At 29.1% G+C, this 22,128-nt stretch overlaps 1 protein-coding gene and 2 pseudogenes across 4 annotated transcripts; 1 reads left to right on the top strand and 2 right to left on the bottom strand.

Moving 5' to 3' along the window:
- Positions 1 to 289: 289 nt before the first annotated feature.
- LOC114176314 (AT-hook motif nuclear-localized protein 26-like) lies at positions 290 to 2,266 on the top strand. 3 transcript variants are annotated; one of them, XM_085670675.1, is made up of 2 exons: positions 290 to 665; positions 853 to 2,266. In XM_085670675.1, exon 2 carries the CDS (start codon positions 865 to 867, stop codon positions 1,720 to 1,722), a length of 858 nt encoding a protein of 285 aa, XP_085526801.1. In that variant the 5' UTR covers positions 290 to 665; positions 853 to 864; the 3' UTR covers positions 1,723 to 2,266. The 3 variants fall into 3 exon arrangements, with proteins under 3 accessions (XP_085526801.1, XP_027917114.1, XP_027917113.1); XM_028061313.2 differs by having other exon boundaries at positions 778 to 2,266; XM_028061312.2 differs by having other exon boundaries at positions 769 to 2,266.
- A 4,200-nt stretch (positions 2,267 to 6,466) lies between these two features.
- On the bottom strand, positions 6,467 to 12,408 carry LOC114175512 (kinesin-like protein KIN-UA; annotated as a pseudogene). Its single transcript, XR_014994092.1, has 12 exons — positions 12,385 to 12,408; positions 11,669 to 11,877; positions 11,354 to 11,470; positions 11,063 to 11,194; positions 10,823 to 10,954; positions 10,381 to 10,519; positions 10,163 to 10,255; positions 9,537 to 9,662; positions 9,312 to 9,436; positions 7,595 to 7,738; positions 7,305 to 7,433; positions 6,467 to 6,821 (listed from the first exon to the last, which is right to left on the bottom strand). The product of XR_014994092.1 is annotated as a kinesin-like protein KIN-UA (transcript).
- Positions 12,409 to 19,892: 7,484 nt separating this feature from the next.
- Positions 19,893 to 20,394, bottom strand: LOC114175511 (zinc finger A20 and AN1 domain-containing stress-associated protein 7 pseudogene; annotated as a pseudogene).
- Positions 20,395 to 22,128: the final 1,734 nt, after the last annotated feature.

Raw genomic sequence — 22,128 nt, 5'->3', positions numbered from 1 at the left:
AAATTAGAAGAAAAATTAAAATTAAATGAAGAAGACTACAAGAATTAAGTAAAGTAATGGTCCCATTCAAAGCGTTTTATTGAAGTGAAATTAAAGCATTTAAAGCAATGTAATGAAAAACATTTAATTATGTTTTAATAACTCTGACAGGAAAACATTTTTTCCATGTTAATTCATAAATTGAAATAAATATATATTTTTAATGCATTGAAGAATAAAATTAAAGATTTTATTTATGAGGGTAATATAAATATTAGTGTGAGATGTATGATGTACTCCACAGAGTGAGTATATGTTGTTGAGGGAGAGAGAAAGAGTGATGGGGACCCATTCACCGCCCATAAGCACGCAGTCTTTCTGCAAACAAATCTAGTTTGGATCTGTCTTTCTCAATAGAACCCTAACCCAACACTGCTTCTCCCAAAATAGAACAACAACCTTCGACCTGTTCTTTCCTTCTTCACCTCTCAAGGGGAAGGAACTCCATTCAAAGCCCCACCAATTGAACGTTTGTAGAGGAACCAGCTTCATGTAGAAGTCAATTAAGGTCAAATCTCCCCATCACTGATTTCAATCTCCTATTCCATCACCACTTGGCATCACCAAATCAACAACATCTTCAACAACCAAAGCAGCAAGAGAATCAGCAGAGCTCATATATAACAGTTTGTTCTCATTAATTTCCTTCCATTTTCATCAACTCCATATTTTGTTTCCTTCGTCTACATACATATTTAGAATTGCCAAATTCATTTACATACTTTCCAGCATATGCAGATGAAGTACTAAGTAGAGTTAAGACCTGCACAATCCTTATCTGTATCCGTAGCGACACTCAATTATACATTGAAGGATAGAATCAGAATGGATCCAATCACAGCACATGGTCACTCCCTTGCCCCTTCTTTCCACCCAAGAGATCTCCATCTGCACCAGCCGCAGCAGCACCAATTCCAAACCTTAAACCAACCCACCGACGACGAGAACAGCGGAAGCAGCAGCGCGCAGAAGAGGGAGCGCGAAGAGAACAACGGCAACAACAACGATGAAGGTGCAGGTGAGGCTGAGATAACAAGGAGACCTCGCGGGAGACCAGCCGGCTCCAAGAACAAACCCAAGCCACCCATTATCATCACTCGCGACAGCGCCAACGCCATGAGAACCCACATGATGGAGGTGGCAGACGGCTGCGACATCGTGGATAGCGTGTCTGAGTTCGCCAGGAAACGCCAGAGAGGGGTTTGCATCCTGAGTGGAACCGGCACAGTGACCAACGTCACTCTCAGGCAACCGGCTTCTTCCGGTGCGGTTGTCACTCTCCATGGAAGGTTCGAGATTTTGTCCCTGAGTGGATCTTTCCTTCCGCCGCCTGCGCCACCGGCTGCTTCCGGTTTGACCATTTACCTGGCCGGTGGGCAGGGACAGGTGGTGGGAGGAAGTGTGGTTGGGACGCTGGTTGCTTCGGGGCCTGTGGTGATCATGTCTGCTTCCTTCAGCAACGCTGCTTACGAGAGGCTTCCTTTGGAGGATGAAGACCCTTCGCTGCAAATGCAAGGAGGGTCAATTGGGTCACCCGGTGCAAGTGGTGTTGGTCAGTCACAGCTTCTTGGAGGAGGAGATGCAACTGCTCCACTTTTCCATGGTTTGCCTCCTAACCTTCTCAATTCTGTTCAAATGCAATCTGAGCCATTCTGGGCACCCAATCGCCCACCACACTTCTAGAGTCTGTTTGGATAAAACAACTTAATTCAATAAATTCTTGCTCAATCAACAAGAGTTTATTGCTAAATTTGACTTCAAAGCTTATTCCAATGAGCTCAATAGTAGAGGTGGTAAGTAAGTTACATGTTATTTTCATAAGTTCAAAATAATATCTTCCAATTCTCTCATCATTGTCGCCATCAGTTTCTACATTGCTGTTCTCTTCAATGTAACAGTTAGCTTTTGTGGTGGCGGTGGTGGTGGGGAGGGACATGGGAAGAAATTCATTTAGTTAGGGATGTTGAAAGTAGGAATCGAGGTTTCGTGCTTCGATAATTTGTGTGTCATTTTGATTATTAGGAGATATATAATGTTTTCCTTTGCATGTTTTCGAGACTGAAATTAAACCGATGATGAATTTTTATATCCCTGGTGAGTTTAATTCCGTCAATCACAATGGGGTGCTCGTGTTTGTCTCGTGATTATATGTATCATCCATCAGTTTCTAGCAGCAAAAACAGTAACAGTAATGAATGTACGACCACAGTTTTTGTGGTTTCAGTTTGACTGCGAGTTGATTAATCAAACATCTTAGTAGGCTTGTCGACAACAGTCTAGTTACGTAAGATTGGAAATTTTGTTGGACAGACATTAATTTCTTTTTTCTTTTTCCTTTTACAATACTGTATGCGATATTGGGAAGATTTTAAAAGACGATTTTGGACTCTGATTTTGATGACAACGTGAAATCATAATTATAATAGCACCAATGATATACTTATCTGTAATTTTTGAGAATGTAAAAAAAAGTTAAGAAAACCGTAATAAGTGTTTAAAAAGATTGGTAAGTATAGGAAGAGATGTGTATGTGAAGCAACTGGTACACACACATGCAGTGTCTGATGAAAGCTCCTTTTCGAGGCAGTCATCCTCACTTTCATTAAAAGGCAACAATAACCAAGACACAACGTTCCCGAGTGCTTATTATCTAAACTCTCTGTCTCACTGTCTTCCATACTAAACCTATGAATTTTGCGCCAGACATGGTTTTATTCTAAGCACTGAACCTCCTTTCTTTTGTTTAAACCAAATACAGTAACATGAAGCTTATCCAATGATTCTTGCTAATCAGACTTTTTGGCTTCTTTAATGGTTTTGTGTGTACTGCATGCGTCCTGCCATCTATCTGTTGGTCAACTGATTCTAAATTTCCTCGAGCCAGACAACTGTTTTGTTCCCTCAAAGTAAGAATCTTATTTTGTTTTCTCTTAATATAGTTCGGTGCTAGGTTCCTTACCAACCTATTTTTCTTCCTTGGAACCTTAAACATTTCTCCATCTTGCGGCTATATATTATCCTTAATTAGTTTCAGCTATGCGCCTATCATTTCTCCAAGTAAAGAAACAAACAGATTGTTTTTAAGGAAAATCATAAAAAAATGTTCTTTTTTATTAAAGAATTAGAACCAGTTTTTATATACTTCCATAGATACTTTCTTCAAATTTTTTGAGGTCAGTAAGACCCTATTTTTTCGGATAAGATTTAGTCTGATAAAAACATACATAAAGAAAAATATTTATTATTGAAGTAAACAGATTATATTCTGATAGTGGTAGTTGGATATTAGTAATAATTCATTTACATAGGAAAATGTTATCATGTCTCTAACCTGACTAATTGGTAGAACTTAGGATCACCGATCACGGGTCTATTTAACTATTCATTCTTGATGGGGACCGGAGAACATGAACCGACTTTATTTTATTTTTTAATCATCGCTGCTTCAAACCTAAATATATATAAACGAAACGGTCAACAAAAACAAAATCATTATACGAAGAAAAACTATGATACCCCTTCACAAATTTAAGGGCTTTAGACTTTGTATGAAATTCTACCTTTCTCCCTACTGTTTTTCATTTGATGTCTATGCATCAGTTTTACTATTGGTTCAGAAAGTAATTGTATTAAATCTTTAATATGTCTTGTATCCTTCCTAGTGATAAAAATGAGTTTTTTCATGAATGAAAGATCATATCGGAAATACTAAAAATTTGTTGAACTATAATACCGTATTTGATATATTTTTTACTTTTAGAACAATCAAAAAATAATAACTTTAATCTACAAGTTTTAATTATGTTATAGTTTTGTCTAAACTCCATCAATAGTTGAAATAATTGACAGTATTCATTTCATTTTAACCGTGGTTATATGTATTTATTATACAATTAATGATGAGGGACCCTTTTGCAAATTTGGATGATTTGCTAAGTTTTTGACATTGTTCCTGTGTTAGTTTCTAAAATATATTGATGAACATTATTTTTTATATTTTAAAATATATTAAAAAAAATTCAATATACCAATATAATTGTATTTCGAAGGTTAAACAAAAGGACAATAAAAAAACCCATAAGAAAATTTGTCTATTGCTCTTTGCTTTTTGTTTTATAAATTTTAAATATTTGTAGTGGGTTCCATGAGTGTTATTTGAATTTGAATTTTCATTTTTCGTCCATAAACTCATGATAATCCAAATACATGTTCAATTACTAAAATTATTAACAAATTCAAATAAAACTAATGAAATTAAAATTCTTGTTCTAAGAGTTTTTTTTCTTCTTGTTGTCTAAAAAATGAAATATATATAATATTTATTGTACTAAGTTGATCGTTTATCCTATTTCAAGTTAAAGTCAATTAATATTATAAATATTTGATTACTATTAGTTATTTATTAGCATTAGTTAACAATTGAATTATTGTTTAAACATAACTATTTATCAATCTTGGAATTATTATTTATACTAATGTATAGTGTTGGAAATATTTTAGCAACCATTATGAACTATTTTTCAATGCAAGTTTGAACATATTTATTTGGGGAGTGAGTAAGTTATAATTAAAGACCATTAATTATAATTTTTATACTATTTTAAGATGATTTTTTAACATATTAACATGAATTACATAAGTGTATAATTGTTTCTCAATAAAAGAAAATTATTAATTAATATTTTATTATCACAATAGACTCAACAACATGTCAATTATCTCAAAATATATCAATATACTATTCACACAAAATTCATTTTTTATTTTTCATGTACTTGTTTGGAAAATTGTTTTAATTTATAATATAATAATATGGTATTTTAATGAAAAAATAAGTCATGTATGTAAAATACATTCAATGCATATTTATTCTTTATTAACTAACTAAAAAGGAAAATAAAGAAGTACCTGGATAGAAAAAGAATAATCTATCCTTATAGGACATCGTAAACATAATTAATAATACATACGTAAATAAGTGATATTTCATCATTTGCATAAAAAACTACGTTGAGTGAATATAATTTACTTGGAAAGTATTGCAGTACTCAGAGAATGGTTTAAAAAATATATTAGTATAACATTTAAAGGAATTATACTTTTAAACCATCCAAACTATATTGGGCCAAACCACTCCAATTTAATTATTCATAGATCTTGTGATCAAGTCTTTGACCTGGAAGAGATATTCCAGCACTCAATTGAACAGAGTGGAAAATAAAAGGAAAAAAATAGTATAAAAATTAGAATTAGTATTCTTTAATTATAACTTAATCTTTGAACTTAAATATATGAAAATATGCAAAACTTATATTAGAAAACAGTTCTTCTACAATTGTTAAATTGTGTCCGAGCAAACTATAGAAAAAAAAAAAACATGAATATTGAAATTTTGTGATGCTGATGATGGATCGAGCATATTAGTTCTAATAGCTTGATAAGACATCCCTAAACTCTCATCCAGTAAGTGAGAAACTATAATTCCCATTAAGTACACCAGAGGTCGAGAACATATAAATTTGATATTAATTAGTAAAATTTAGAAATTAATTTTTTAGTTAAAATCTTGTAAATTTAGAGTTTAATTTACAAACTAATTGTATTTCTTTCAGAAATAGTAACTATTTTAATAATTAATAAATTTTTATTTTATAAATTAATATCTAAATTGATAATTATAGTTTTGTTACTAAAATTGATTATCATATATAACTTTTTTATAATAAATTACTTATCATGATTTTTTGTATTAAAATGAAAAAGAATAGTTTAGTAATATACATACTAGTAAATGGAATATGATGAAGGTCTCACAAAAATATAATGGTAAGTTAAGATGATTATATTTTGATATTTATTTATTTATATTAATATTTGTTGTTTATAGATTTTGAATAATAAGTATTGGCTCTAATGAGAATAATGAAAGATATTTGTGTTGTTAGTAACAACTTTTCCATTAGAAATTATACATTTTCTTTCATTCAATAACATCAGAAGTCATTATACTACTAGTGCAAAGTGCAAATATAATTGACTGTTCCACGAGCTTAAGTTTCTTGTTAAAACTATATTCTATTACGTTTCCAAAATTTATTAAAGTTTCAATTATATCCAACAAATGAATACCACCTAAAAATTTTTAAAGTTTATATTGTACTTAAATTTTAAAGTTTCAATGATAACACTCAATTTATAATTCAACTTTTTTTTTTGGTCTAAAGATTATATATATTCCTTCTTTTTACACTAAAATAAATAGTTAAATCATCACCAACAAATACTAAAAATAAATTACACTTTTTGAAATATATATATATATATATATATATATATATATATATATATATATATATATATATATATATATATATATATATATATATATATATATATATATATGAAGATGATATTTGCAGATCAATACACTAATAATGTTTAGTTCTTTTTTCTTTTGTTTTGGGGTGAACTTTTCTCATTCTTATGTTTGTTAAAAATCCCAGCAGAAACACTCATCAATAATGCTTTGGTTACCTAAAAATTTAAGATTACTGAATAAAAAAAAATTAAATCATCATGAACTTCTTTTGAGTCTCTACAACACTTAACTTATTCAACCATTTTCATTTCCGAATTCCTAATTTCAGCATGAAATGCAGAGTTGGAGATTAGTGTTTCACGTGCAAGAATCCTTATATCTTCTCTTGAAGAATCTCTTGAAACTCGAACCAACTCTCTTATTGCACCTCCATTAATCATATCTACTGCATTTGCTTTTGCTTCTGTATCACATCAAACAAAACTCTTTGTGACATACCATATTTAGTATCTAAATCGTAGAGGTTAAATATGTTTTTGATCCTTTAATTTTTAGTGAATTTTGGAATTAGTCAATTTTAAAATTTTGAACCAATTTAGTCATTTATCTTTCGAAATATGTGAATTTAGTCCTTTTAATCAATTTTTTTTATGTTTATTTGATATTTCGTATGTATTTTAGAATTATATTTGAGTTGTTTATATTGTTTGACACATTTTTGCTTCAATGTTAAGTTAAATACTATTATGAAACATGTTTGAAATATCAAACAAACTTAACAAACTTTGATTAAAAGGACATGACTAAATTCACGTATTTTGTAAAGATGAAAGACTAAATTGGTCTAAAGTTTCAAAATAAAATAATTCTAAAATTTATTAAAAGTTAAAGGAAAAAAAATATATTTAACCTCATCGTAAATGGATATGATGCATTTAATGCTCACCGTATTTTGCTATGTGGCAGAGAGCAATCTCAATATGACGCCTAACTAACGATACTTCGTTCTTTGCGTTTTCCACAATCCATGGAAGCAAACCATCCACAATAAGTAAAGATCTCTCGATCTTTGTCCCTGTATAATGCACCAAAACTTTGACTCAAACAATAACAAATATCATTGATAAAGAACATGAATTTGTAGATGATAAGATAATGGAAGTAATGCACGAATGATATGAATTTAAAGACAACATAGTTATTGTGATAACCATGTATATATATAAAAGTTATTACCTTGAGTAGATGCTTTGGACTCGCATTTTGCAAAGTTGGCTATTGCACGGGCAACCTGGGTGTATACATCAGGATGTCTGCATCTGATCATTCCCAATAGTGTCTTGAGACCACCTTCATCCCTTATCTTTATTTGTAGTTTATCTAAATACAGGAACACAAACTTCGTAAGTTACCAACAATGTACTTGATGCCTACACTATAATCGCATCCTTAAAGACAAATTTAATTTTATCGAATTTGTTGATTATGGGTTTGATATATCAGGAGAATAAGAGACAATATTCGCATGTAAATTTCTCTCAAATAGCCCAAAATTCACTACTAATTCCCTTTACCCAACAAACATCTTTAACGGCTTGGGGTATAACAAGTAGAAATAGATGTGCTAGAGAGAGATTGTTGTGGTACATGTATGGTGGATCAACAACAGAAAAAAGCTGGGATTCTAACTTTAGCTTCGTATTACATGTGTGATTCTATGTTTAAAATGGTAGGTAAATAAAGATAAGGTAAAAATTTTTGGAACAAGGGTATTCGAAGTAGGAGAAAGATAAGGAAACAAAAATTGTCCTTCAAAGAATGTCATATTCCTGGAAATATGAAAACTATAGTTAAAAAATAGCATAATAGACAAATCTCTTATGAGAGTGGCTGTACCACATAAATGCACATCATAAAGATTGTGCTCCAAGATTATGTTGTTCAAATGGAGTCAATAAAAGGGAATAAAAACAAATAATCATATAAAGGAAAAATTATTGATGAAGAAATTTATTTGATTAACGAAATCTCTTTTATTTTTAGGAAAAAAAAAATAAAGATAGTGTGCGAATTTGAATGAACTAAAATAAATGTGTTGTGCTACTTTTGTATTATTTGCTTGATAAGCAATGTAGTCTAATCATTTGTGAGAAAAGTTTAAAAAACATGAAATTCAGAATCATGTCATGAAATTTGTGAACTACTCAACAATGCAAATAAAAAAAACACAAACAAAAACCATAATCAACTTAGGAAAAATAAGAATAGAAATCACACACAAACCAAAAACAAGAGAAAAGATTTTAGACATAGGATGAAAAATGGTTTTATAGGCTATCTAGAAAAAAAGATTTTCTTACTGATCAAACCCATTTATCCATAAGTTGCTTATCACGAGTTTGAGAAAGTTTGAGATAGGTTGAATTGGAAACAAACAAGTTTGTCTAAATATAAGTTAAATTAATCCAATTCATTTAACTTGTAAGTTAGACATGTTCGAGGTAAATTGAAGGAGGATTGACTTGGGACACACCAACGACAATTTTTATTATTATTTTTTTCAATTTTTGTATATATTTTTTATTATAATTATTTAACTGTTCTAAATACTTGAATGTTATTCAATATTATTTGAATAGTTTACATGTTGACATTTTATTATTTGAATAGTTTACATGTTGACATTTTAGTTTTTAACTATTACCTTTGTAATGATGTTTGATGAAATAGATAAACACTTTGATTGCAATTAAAATGTTAAAGTGAATCAATCCAACTCACACAAGATTGGATTAAAAATGATTGAGTTCAACTCAACTCATTTTCTGGTGAGGTAAAAATTTTATAAGCGAGCCCACCGATGTCTATCTGACAAAGTCGAAGTTTATAATCTCAATAATGTGCAGTGCAGACAAACATGGTACTTAAAAATGAGATAATATAAAAAGTTTACCATTTCCAAAAAGATTACCAAATGCTCCAGCAACCATTCGAAGGGTCTGAGGATCTTCGGCATTGGTGCTACCATTGACAGTAAATTAATGCCTCCTTGAGCCGCAATGAGATCTTGATTGCTTTCTGTTCAGACACCCAATAAGGTTGAACGAAAAAGAGAGATGAATAAAGTAAATATTTATTTTAAGTTTCTAGCAGAAAAGAAAAGGCTGTGGAAATTTACCATTCATTGCCAAATTGGCAATGGCGCTTGCTGCAACTCTGTGTGTGGTTTCATCTTTTGAGATCTTAAACAGTGAAAGCAAGGGCGGAATTCCACCTGCTTCTACAATCTTCTTCTGGTTTCTTTCTACAACATCAGGGTTGATACATGTTCAGGCTAATTTTTTTATATAAATTTCAACAAAGCAACAAATAGACTTTCAAGTTATGTTAACTGAAATATAAACTTGATTTTACGCCTAAAAGGCCCTGTTACTATGTGTAGCATGTTCTTCCATGGTTAAAAGCAAGTGATTATCAGAGGAATTTTGGGCAAAACCGTGTCTGGTGCTACCTTTCTAACCAATCTCCAACAAGAGATTAAGTATTTGAGAAAATCTTAATCATAGGTTTATGAGTAGTCACTACTATAGATAGTGTAATTATCTATCCTAGAGTTTGTATCAGGCCAAATAAACTTAAGTGATCAATTGGACAATGATGCACATTCATCTAACAGAAATTTATTCATTTTCAGAAATTCATTGACCCCAGATCATATAATGCAGAAGTCAAACACGTCAATCCTAGATTTTAGACTGCTATTAATATACAAGGTATTTAAACTTAAGTTGGCAACACTGAAACCTTCACAAGCTAAATTAGCTATTATTTTCACGGCATAGATTTGTGCATCAGCATCTTCTGCTTCAAGCAACGACAGAATCTTCTGCAATCCCCCTGCTAAAATTTCGATTTTATCAGGTCAAAAGATCTTTTAAATTGAAAGTAATTTATCAACATAAAATGTCAAGTTTTCAACATGCAAGATATGCAATAAAAACTAATTAATAAATAATTACTGCCATGTTCAATGAGGTTGGCAGCTGAGGCCTCCTCTCCATTTCCTGAAGCTTGCTGTTGATGTTTAACTAGGAAAGAGGAAGAATAATCTGAACCAACAGCAACTTTCTCAGATCCACCTCGTCGAATTTTTTGTTTTGTCTGCAAGATCACATTGCAGACACAAATGTTTTCAGTAGGTAGATAAATTACGAGGTCAAGAAAATTTATGGCTTGTTTTCTCTAAATGCACCAGAAACCCGTGAAGAATTTGCAGAAACATGACGATGAGTACAGGTTGTGACATGTCTTAAAACCGATGAAGAGATTAAGTAATAATACAAGTAGTGAAGGTTTTGTGCAGTCTAGGGAAACTATCTGAACCTTCATGTCTTACTATAAGAAAACATAAGATATAGCCAATTAATTACTATATGATATTCGAGCACTTCAGATATGGCTTACTTTTCCAACATTAAAACCTAATTGCAGCAGTTGACTTTGCAATCTGGCTATTTCTCTTTTGAGTTTCTCCTTCTGGTGTGTCTCATCCTCCAACATCTTACCAAGTTTTGAGATATGTGACTCTCTTGATGCCTATTTCAGGAGACATATATATACATACACGTGTAGAACTAATTCAGAAGTCACATAAACAGGCACATGCAAAGTGAAAAGTACAAACGTTGGGGCACAAAAACACACCTCCCACATTTTCAGTTCTTCCATTTGACTTTTCAGATGATTTAGCTCCCCTTCGGTAGCATTTCTGATAAGAGTCTCTTTCTGAAGTAATTTTTTCAAAATTACTACTTCCTCAACAGGCACAATGGCCATCTAAGAAATGACACTTGTGAGCACGAAATGTTGTACTACTGACAATTGACTTACTATTATCATATTGTAATCTAATTTGGCTTCTCAGAATTCTTTGTTGACTCCTCCAATAATGTACGAGCAAAATAAATAACAGGGAAGATGAACAAAAATTATTACCTCTGCATTAGATGTCATACAAAATTCCTCGTACTTTTTCTTATTCTCCGTCACCTTCTCTTCTAGCTTCTTAATCGATTCCTTATTATAGTCTTTCTGATATTTCATTCTTTCCTTCTGAGAGAAGAAAATGCATACCAGCATATTTACCAAGAAATCATCAAATCAAACCATTCATCGTTGTTACTAATTGAATTTAATAATTAAATTCCTTATGACACTTTTGCATGCCAGAAATTGACAACTTACTTTCAAACATGTAATAACTTAAATACATGTGATACTATTGCAACAACATACATTAGATAAACCAACCTCAAGTGAATCCGAGTACCCTTTTTGAGCTTCTGATATCCTATGTTCTGCTTCTGTGGTCAATCCTTCAATATCATCCTTCTGAAATTCCTTCTGCTGCCTTTCGTATTCCATGGTGAGTTTGTCTGTAGTTCTAGGTCTAGCCTTCTACATGAACTTTTGTAATCAATTTTCTGCTTTAATTTTACCATGTTTCTAACGTTTATAACCTATGACAGTCACATACTTTCAACATTGTTAAAATTGGCCTGAATATCTACAAAAATGTACATTAATCACAGCAGCACAATTTGGTATGTACTATAGTATGTTGAAAACTATTTATGGAAAATAATAATCAGTAGCAGTAGCTGCAACGCTCATGGGACCTTCCTCAACTAAACAAAACAAGTAGGAAGTACCACTCACTGGCGGTGTATGAATATCTATAAATAGCCAATAAATTGAAACCCAATGCACAGAAAAGCCATCACTTACCCTACGTAACTCAAAACTATCCAGAATCTTCACAATGATTACTACAGACACTCAGTAATAGTTTATTTTCTTATCATTCTATCAATACAATATCCTTGTGAACTGGATTGGTAACAGTCACAGAGTTCAACTATAGAACAGAATGTTAACTGGAAATTCTATACTACTAAAATATATATACACATTAGTATAAAACTAAAAAAAAAAGAAAAATATTTTATTGAAATTTAAAACCCAACCTCCTCCATCCAAATATTATAGTTCCGAGTCTTTCCCCTGTGCCGTGGAGAGGCTCCAACAATATATGTTACGAATGAACAATGAACAGGTCTTATAACAGTTTCCCATAACAAAACTAAGGAACATCTTCCTCACATTTCTGTGCTTGAAATGAACAATAACGGAAATATATTATGGAAGAAGTTTGAGCGTGAATTAGAAACAAATCACAAAAAAAAGCGAGTTTTTCTTATTCTTATGGGTGTATTTGTGCAAAAACTAGCATTTACTAAAGTAAATTTTTTACCCTGAGAATGGTTCTCGTTTATGGGAACTGAAATACAAAATAAGGTTATAATCGATAAACATATTATAGTAAATTTCTTATGCTTAGAATTGTTTAATTTAATGGTAAATGATTTGTGTGCTTTGATAGAAAAGTTTAAAAGAGACTAATGTGAGGATGTCCGAATCCATGTCACCTCAACTGTATTTCCTCTGTTCTATCTGTACATTCTGCTTTCAAATATTGAAGCTGAATTTCAAGATTTGGACAAAGAACACAGGTAAATCAATTTGAAAAATATTTGATTAAGTTCTTAATATGTAACCATTTTAATTCTGGATATTTTTGAAGATAGAGTTTCTTCATTACCATTTTGATGTTATATTATCAAAAGAAAGATAATCTAAGTGTTGGCTTTCTTTTAATAAATACACTTTCTTTCAACCACTTTTATTCTGTGTATTATGTTATAACGGATTGAAGTTTGAAGTAGAACTAGTAATCTCTTATTTATAAATTCTTGTTATTGATTAAAAAAACTCCGAAATGATGATAAGTCATTTTCTAATACGTACACTAATCTCTTATTTATAGAAAAAACTCCAAAATGATGAGAAGTCATGTTCTAATACATACACCAAGTAGATTCGATTCATACAAATTTTAGATAATTTTTGTCCTTAAACAAAATATGCTATTCATAATATCATTTATATAGAAGGAATAAAAAATACGAACCACATGAGAGATTAACTTAAAGAGACATTATAACACAACTCCTTTATGCATGCTTATGAAGTATATATAAACAATATCAGTGACCAGTATTACTAACTCCATGTTGTCCTAAGTTTCATCATGTTAACTATTAATTATTTTAAAACAAGAAAATTTGACTGTTGTGGCAGAGACAGGTTGGCGGTGTCTTTATACTTTTGTCAGCGTCTAACACACATACAATATCTATTATTTCATGTTTAAAAAATTAAATAATTCCAAATCTTCCTAAAAAAGTTTCTACTTAATCAAGAAATAATTGAATGTATTTTATGTTTACAGGATATTAAAATACATTTACTTTTTCTATCTAATATTTTCAAGTTATTTGCAATAAAAAAAATCTTAAATTTCTATTAAATTAATTGTAAAATTATGTTTGAAAATAAAATTTAATTAAAATACTATGAGTGACGCCTAATTTTTTTTCATACTAAAATTGATATTGAATTATATGTAATATAAATCATAATTTATTTAAATATCCTTCACTGGTGTATAAATATGTTTCTACCATTGAATATCAGTGTATAAAGAAAAATAATACAAATATATTTCCAAATTCATAAATATTTTTTTAAAAAAATTACATGAAATCCAATACTTGTAGAAAGTATCTTAGGGAGCCTTAGTGCTACTCACTCTACTCACCTGCATTCCCTTCTTCTGACGTGAGTAACACGATCCTAGCACTAAGGTAAAGACACACACCAAACCAAACAAAGGTAAACTAAATCCATTTAAAATCAAGGCTTAAATGGTCTTTTGGTCCTAGTTTAGGACGATTTTTTTCAGTTTGGTCCTACCTTCCGTAATTTGTTTTCAATCGAATCTTTTTCGTTAATTCCGTCTAAATCGTTAACGGAACAGTGTCAGCGTGGTGATTTTTTGTGACAGTGGATATTGTTCAGTGACATGTCCGTTTGCACTGTCATAGCCTAGATTTTAAATTGAAATTTAGGGTTTGTGTTCATTGTGGTTTAGGGTTCCATTAAAGTTCAGCTGAAAACGAATGTCTCGTGGGGCATCTTCATCTTCTTGCAATAGTTGGGTTCACAGAACGTGCAATTCCTGCCATGGTGGTTCTAGGGTTTCAGGCTCACCCCAAATTTGTGATTGCGGAGACATTGCAGTAGTGCGCACAACTAGAACTACAAAGAACTTGGGTAAACAATTTTGGGACTGTGCGAACTTTAAGGTTTGTTTCCCAGTGTTCGGCTTTGGGTGTTTCTTTCAGTTTCAGTCTTTCACTTTCATCTTCATGTTTTTTTGTTGTTGCAGAGATGTGGTGAAGATGCGTTGGGATGCATAATATTCCATGGAATGCATAAACAAAACCCTAATCATTAACAATAAACCCAATCAAATCTGACCAAAAATAATATCCTGAAGCACAACGTACCTCGGCGATGAAAACGTTTTCCCCTCCGCAACGATTGTCCAAAGATGAGCGACGAACTGAGAAGACAAAAATTGATCTGAAAGGCCAGATTCCACAATTTCAAAGAGCGACGACAAAATCTCCCAATTCGACCCCAAATGCACAATTCGACTTAAACAACTCTAAACCCAATTTAATCCAACTTAAACCCTAAAATCAATCCCCAATTTCAATTAAATGGTCAGCACAGTGCAAACAGACACGTCACTAAACAATATCCACGTCACACAAAATCACCACGCTGACACGGTTCCGTTAACGATTTAGACGGAGTTAACGAAAAGGAGTCAATTAAAAACAAATTACGAAAGGTAAGACCAAATTGAAAACATTTTCAAAAGTAGGACCAAACTGAAAAAAGTCGTCCTAAACTAGGACCAAAAGACCATTTAAACCTAAAATCAACTATCAATTTAGCTATTATGGTCACAGATTTCACCAATATTTATAAAACTAACTAGCATTATGGCCATAATAAAAGATGTATCACACACTTCTACTCTGACTCTATTTCATTTAACAAGTAATAACTCAAACATTACAATATATATATATATATATATATATATATATATATATATATATATATATATATATATCATATTAGTACTTTTTTTTTCAAAAACTTAATGTAATGACTAAGATCTAAGACCATGTACATGTTATAATCATCCTTTCTTATCCAGGCCCCTTATCTCATCATTCCATGACCATATTTCAAACCAAACTATACGACATGTTAATTATTTATATGTAAATTTCAACATAAGCCAAATTTACATATGGTGACCTCCTTCAACTCTCACTCTAAATAATCTCCTCTATGTGAGCCAAGTACTTAGTCGAGTCGGGATAGTCTTACCTTAAGTCATTCTATCAATACATTACACACATCAATCATACATTAGCATCTCCCCCAATAGAGATTATTAATCCTTACTCATAATTCATAAAATCAAAGAATAAGTCGTACATTCTCAACAAAAACTAACATACATATAACAAAGAATAAGTTTGAGAGTCATTTAATGGATGTGATGGATTCAAAATTATGTTTAAAACAAAGAAAAATAAGATTACCAAATCGTCATTAATTTTAAAAGTAATTTAAAATTATAATTAGATAGGTTAGATTTATTTTAGAAAAAAATATTAAAATGTATGAATTAAAATTACATATTTTAATTAAAAAATACTTATGAAAAATTTTAATAAAAAACTTAAAATAATAATTATTTTTTAAACCTTTTTTTATAAATATTTTGAAATTTTTGGCACTAATTATTTTTGAAAATAATTTCAAAAGCTATATTTTTACATTGTTATTATTATAAATAAACTGAAAAACAAATTGAAGGCATAAATGTAATCTACTTGATATCCCCTCTAATAATGGCATAGTAAAAAGGATTGGAAAATAGGAGAATTTTCCTCTTCCTTCCCTTTTCTCTCGCTCAAAATTTGTTTGAGGGAGCGAGAGGATGAATTAAAGTGGATTAGAGGTTGAAGTTTGTGTTGTTCACTTGAAGGGATTTAGATGTGAAAGTAAGTGGATTTAGAGTAAAGTTTGTGAGAGATTTAATGGATGTGATAGATTAAAAACAATGTTTAAAGTAAAGAAAAACAAGATTACTAAATTTTCATTGATTTTAAAAATAATTTAAAATTATAATTAGATAGGTTAGTATTATTTTAGAGAAAAATATTAAAATGCATAAATTAAAATAACATTTTAATTAAAACATATTTATAATAAATTTTAATAAAAAATTATAATTAGAATTTACTTTCTAACCCTTCTTCTATAAAAGTTTTGAAATTTTCAGTATTAATTATTTTTGTAAAAATAATTTCAAAATCCATATTTTTACATTATTATCATAAATAAACGGAAAAATAAACTAAGGGCATAAATGTCATCTAGCTGATATCTCCCTCAAATCATGGCATTATAAAAAGGATTGGAAAAAGAATCTCCCATTTCCTTCTCATCTCTCTCCCTCGAGATTGTTTGTTGTTTGTGGTTGAGAGAGAGGATGAATTTAAGTGGATTAGAGGTTGAAGTTTGTGTTGTTCACTTTTAAGGGGGTTAGAGGTGGAAGTGAGTGAATATAGAATAAATTTTGTGAGTGATTTGATAAATTTGATAAATTAAAAATTATGTTTAAAGTGAAGAAAAACAAAATTAACAAATTGTCACTGATTCAAAAAGTAATTTAAAATTATAATTAGATAGGTTATGATTATATTAGAAAAAATATTAAAATGTACTAATTAAAATAACATATTTTAATTAAAAAATATTTATAAAAAATTTTAATAAAAAATTATAATTAATAATTACATTTTAAATTTTTTTTATAAAAATTTTGAAATTTTCGATATTAATTTTTTTTCAGAATAATTTCAAAAAGCATATTCTTACAATATTATCATAGATAAATTGAAAAATATACTGAGCACATAAATTTAATTTACTTGATATCTCCTTCAAGCCATGGCATAATAGAGAGGATTGGAAAATACGAGAATCTCCCTCCTCCTTCCCCTCCTTTTCCCTCAAAATTTGTTTGAGTGAGAGGGAGAGAATGGACTAAAATTGATTAGAGGCCGAAGTTTGTGTTTATAGGATTTAGAGGTCAGAGTGAGTAGTTTTAGAGTAAAGTTTGAGAGTGATTTAATGGATGTGATGGATTAAAAATTATGTTCAAAACAAAAAAAAAAAAGATTACTAAATTTTCCTTGATTTTAAAAGTAATTTAAAATTATAATTAAATAGGTTAGATTTATTTTAGAAAAAATATTAAAATGTATAAATTAAAATTACATATTTTAATTAAAAATATTTATAACAAATTTTAATAAAAATTTTATAATAATAATTAGTTTTTAAACTTTTTTTATAAATATTTTGAAATTTTTGGTACTAATTATTTTTTTGTAAAAATGATTTCAAAAGCTATATTTTTACATTATTATCATCAGTAAAATGAAAAACAAATTGAGGGCATAAATGTAATCTATTTGATATCCCCTCTAATCATGGCATAGTAGAGAGGATTGGAAAATAGGAGAATTTCCCTCTTCCTTCCCATCCCTCTCGCTCAAGATTTGTTTGAGGGAGAGGGAGGATGGATTAAAGTGGATTAGAGACTGAAGTTTGTGTTGTTCACTTGAAAAGATTTAAAGGTGAAAATGAGTGGATTTAGAGTAAAGATTGTGAGTGATTTCATGGATGTGATAGATTAAAAATAATGTTTAAAGCAAAGAAAAACAAGATTCTTTAAGGGATTTAGAAGTAAAAATGAGTGGATTTAGAGTAAAGGTTGTGGGTGATTTCGTGGATGTAATAGATTAAAAATAATGTTTAAAGCAAAGAAAAACAAGATTCTTTCAGGGATTTAGAAGTGAAAATGAGTGGATTTAGAGTAAAGGTTGTGGGTGATTTCGTGGATGTGATAGATTAAAAATAATATTTAAAACGAAGAAAAATAAGATTACCAAATTGTCATTGATTTTAAAATTAATTTAAAATTATAATTACACATGTTAAAGTTGTGTAATTTTAAAATTTAAAATTAATTTAAATTTTTTTAATAAAAAATTATAATTTGTAATTACATTTTAAACCTTTTCCTATAAAAATTTTGAAATTTTCTGTATTAATTATTTTTATAAAAATAATTTTAAAATTCATACTTTTACATTATTATCATAAATAAACTGTAAAATAAATTAAGGGCATTAATTAAATATATTTGATATCTCCTTCAAATCATAACATTACAAATAATTGAAAAATCGAGGAATGTCACTAGATTTATTTTACCCATCTGGTGTAGAATGACATAAAAGTGACGAGAATTAACAAAAGACTGTGTTGAAGTTGTGTATATAGATATAACCACTTTTAATAAAAAAAATTTAAATTAGAATTCGTGCACCATTAACACGTCCTTTCTTTTGTGAATCAATTTATGCTAAAATCGGGTGCTCGTAACAAGTTTTGATTTCAATATAAAATTTAGAAATTGCGTTTAAAACTAACGACTTTTATTTAGCATATAGGAATTACGAATTTAATTGTTTTTGAAATAGGATGAAATTTGAAATAAATTTTATTATTTCTGAAATATAAGAATTTAATTGTTTGAAAGAAAATAGTATAAAAACCAAATAAAAAAATGGTAAAAATCACAACTATGCATATAGCGTACACCACCATTTATAATATTTAACAATATATTTTAACCACAAATTTAAATAAAATATAATACATAATTTTTAAACAAAGTCAAAATAATTCATTAAAACCGTCTTTAAATGACAATTTAAAAAGAAAGAAAAATTATATTTTAAAATCAATTAATAAAAAATAACTCATTCAAAATCAATGGGTTAATGTTAATATATTTTAATTATTCTTTTTAATTTTTAATTTAAATTAGATGATCTCATGAACGTACTATGATGTCCGTCCATTAACATGTAAGTATTCTTGAACTCCTTACTCACGAGATACAGATATTTTTAGATCCTTAACTATGCGTCATACATAAAGCAAATTCATATAATATTTTTGAAAAATATAATTTTATTTCTAAAAAAAATAAATTTAGTTATTTAGGAGATATTAAAATAATAACAAACTTTATCATATTTTTCAAAGTAAACATATTTCAAAGTAAAAAAAAATATTAATAGCGGAGATACTAGTTACTATTTTGGTAATATATAACCCTTAATAATATATTTTTTTAATAATTTTATGCCGTGTTTGTTCTAAGGACAAAAATTGTTTTCTTTTTCTCTTTGGAATTGGAAAAAGGTTAAGAATAACACTAATATAATGTTGTTTTCATTTTTTAAAATCTAAAAACACTGACTTTAACCTCCAAAACCAAAACATAATCCAAAACCAAAATTGTGTAACATGAAAAAGATTTTCACTTTTCATAATCCAAAACAAAATCGACTTTTTTTATTGAAATCGTAGGACTGATATATGATTCATACTAAAAATTTAAAATCCTAGAAGAACCTAAAACCTTTGAACCTTATCACCCTTTACAATAGGATTTTCTTTAGAAATCGCTTCACGCCCCGCAGTCCTGAAGTCATAGGTGCACTGGTGCTTCTCCGGGTAACGGTGCACCCCGCAGAAAGTGATCCCACACTTGCACACGAACCCGGTTAAACCCACTTTTTTGTTGCAACACTCGCACCGATTCTTGGGTTTGGAAGGCTCAGCCGCGCACGGCGGCGACGGCTCCACCGAAGAGGATGGCTTTACAACGTCAAGAAGCGCCGGCGACGCGGATTGGCAGAAGAGAGAGTTTATTGCAGAAGGCGGCACCTGGACACAAAGTTGCTTGTAGCATTTGGAACAGAAGTTTCCGTTTTCGGGAGTGCCGAAAAAACCGCAGTTATTGGCGCAGAGCTTGGGCTCTGACGTGGGGTAGCTGGTGCCGTTAGTATGTTGAGAAGAACTCATGATTTTCGATCGATCAATTCTGTGGTTTTTCTCTAACGGGATTATGTATTGTGAAAGCGTGGAGAATTGTGACATATATAAAGACCGCGATTACCTTTTAATATAATACAAATTTGATAAGTTTTGCAATCTGGATTAAAAGATCACGTCAATATGTGTACTCATATCTTATTTTGATTAATCAATCAATAACTGCCCCGTATTTATTTATATGAAATATATATGATACCATATCTATGATTTATAAAAATATAGGTTTACTTTTAAATATATTTCTTTTAGTTGTATTTCTTTTCTGGGGGAATAAGTTATCCCACATGTAATTTTTTTTAAAAATAAATTATTATTTTATCATTTTTTCCTTAATTTGATATTTTATAAGTATTACCTTAGGATATTCTTCAAAAATATATTTAGTGATTAAGCTAAAATAAGATTACTATTATATTATTTTATATTGATTGTTTGGTGTTGAAGATGTTTTTTTTATTTATCTTATCCTTACCTTTGTATATATGAAGAGTAGTTCTGATACAGAAAAGAGTAGATTTGAAAAATAATACCGTTAAAGTGAGATCAATTTTTCTCCTATTTTCATACTATCCTATTATAATTATTATCCGCGAAAACACAATTATTGCCGTGTATATATATATATATATATATATATATATATATATATATATATATATATATATATATATATATTAATAAATAAAGAAGATTTCTTTTTTGTGTCTACATTTTAAAATACCAATTTTACCCTTTATATACAATAATTTATTAAATTTTTAAAAATTGACCGTTACTTTTACCAGTTTTTTATAAGATCAGGTATCTCTATTTTTTTTTTCTTCTTTATATATCAATGGTTATTTTGTTATGATGTGTTTACGCTAGTATATATATATATATATATATATATATATATATATATATATATATATATATATATATATATATATATATATATATAAATGGTCGTTTGAATAATCATTAAAAGTAAATTATTTATAAAATAATAAGTAAAATTGAAAAAATAATATATTGTTTCTAAAATAATTAATAAAGACAAAAAAGAGGTTTATAAAATAATAGTTCTATATTAAAAAATCTTATATTATATGAAATTTTTCTTATAAATTTGTTAAAAGAAATTGTAAAAAAAGATTTTTTTTTCTTCTATTCTTTTAAAGAATCTTAATTGGTAGGTAATTCCTTCGTGGATAATTATTTTCTACAAAATTATAAAATTCGTAAGCATTTCCTACAAAATTTGATGCGAAAAGTGTTTTATACAAAATATGTTGCAAAAAAAATTGACAGCAATTTCTTATAATTTTTTTTATAATTGAAAGTATTTCCTACAAAAAAAGTAAAACAAAAATTGATAGGAAATATGAGTTTTTTAATAGTGGTTAAAGATAAATTATTTATAAAATAATTTTTAAAATAATAACTAAGGTTAAAACTGAAAAAAAAATGTGGATACAGGAGTTGTCGCGCGTGGGTATTCATTTTTTAATTTTCAAAAAAATTAAGATAAATAAAACTATGTAATTAATTTTTAAAATAGTTGTTAAATGTAAAATTATAAAAATAAAATATGTACACAAAAGAAGTATTTAAAATAATAGTTTAAGACAAAAGAAGTTTTTAAAATAATAGTTAAAGATAAATTATTTATAAAATAATTAATTTTTAAAATAATTAAGGATAAAATTGAAATAACGAGATGTGAACACAAAAGAAGATATCTCTTTATA

This window comes from Vigna unguiculata, chromosome 3, assembly GCF_037176805.1.
Source record: "Vigna unguiculata cultivar grain cowpea cultivar isolate G323 ecotype 2 chromosome 3, ASM3717680v1, whole genome shotgun sequence".
In the NCBI taxonomy this organism is placed as follows: Eukaryota; Viridiplantae; Streptophyta; class Magnoliopsida; order Fabales; family Fabaceae; genus Vigna; species Vigna unguiculata.
This window is presented reverse-complemented; position numbering and strand designations above follow the sequence as displayed.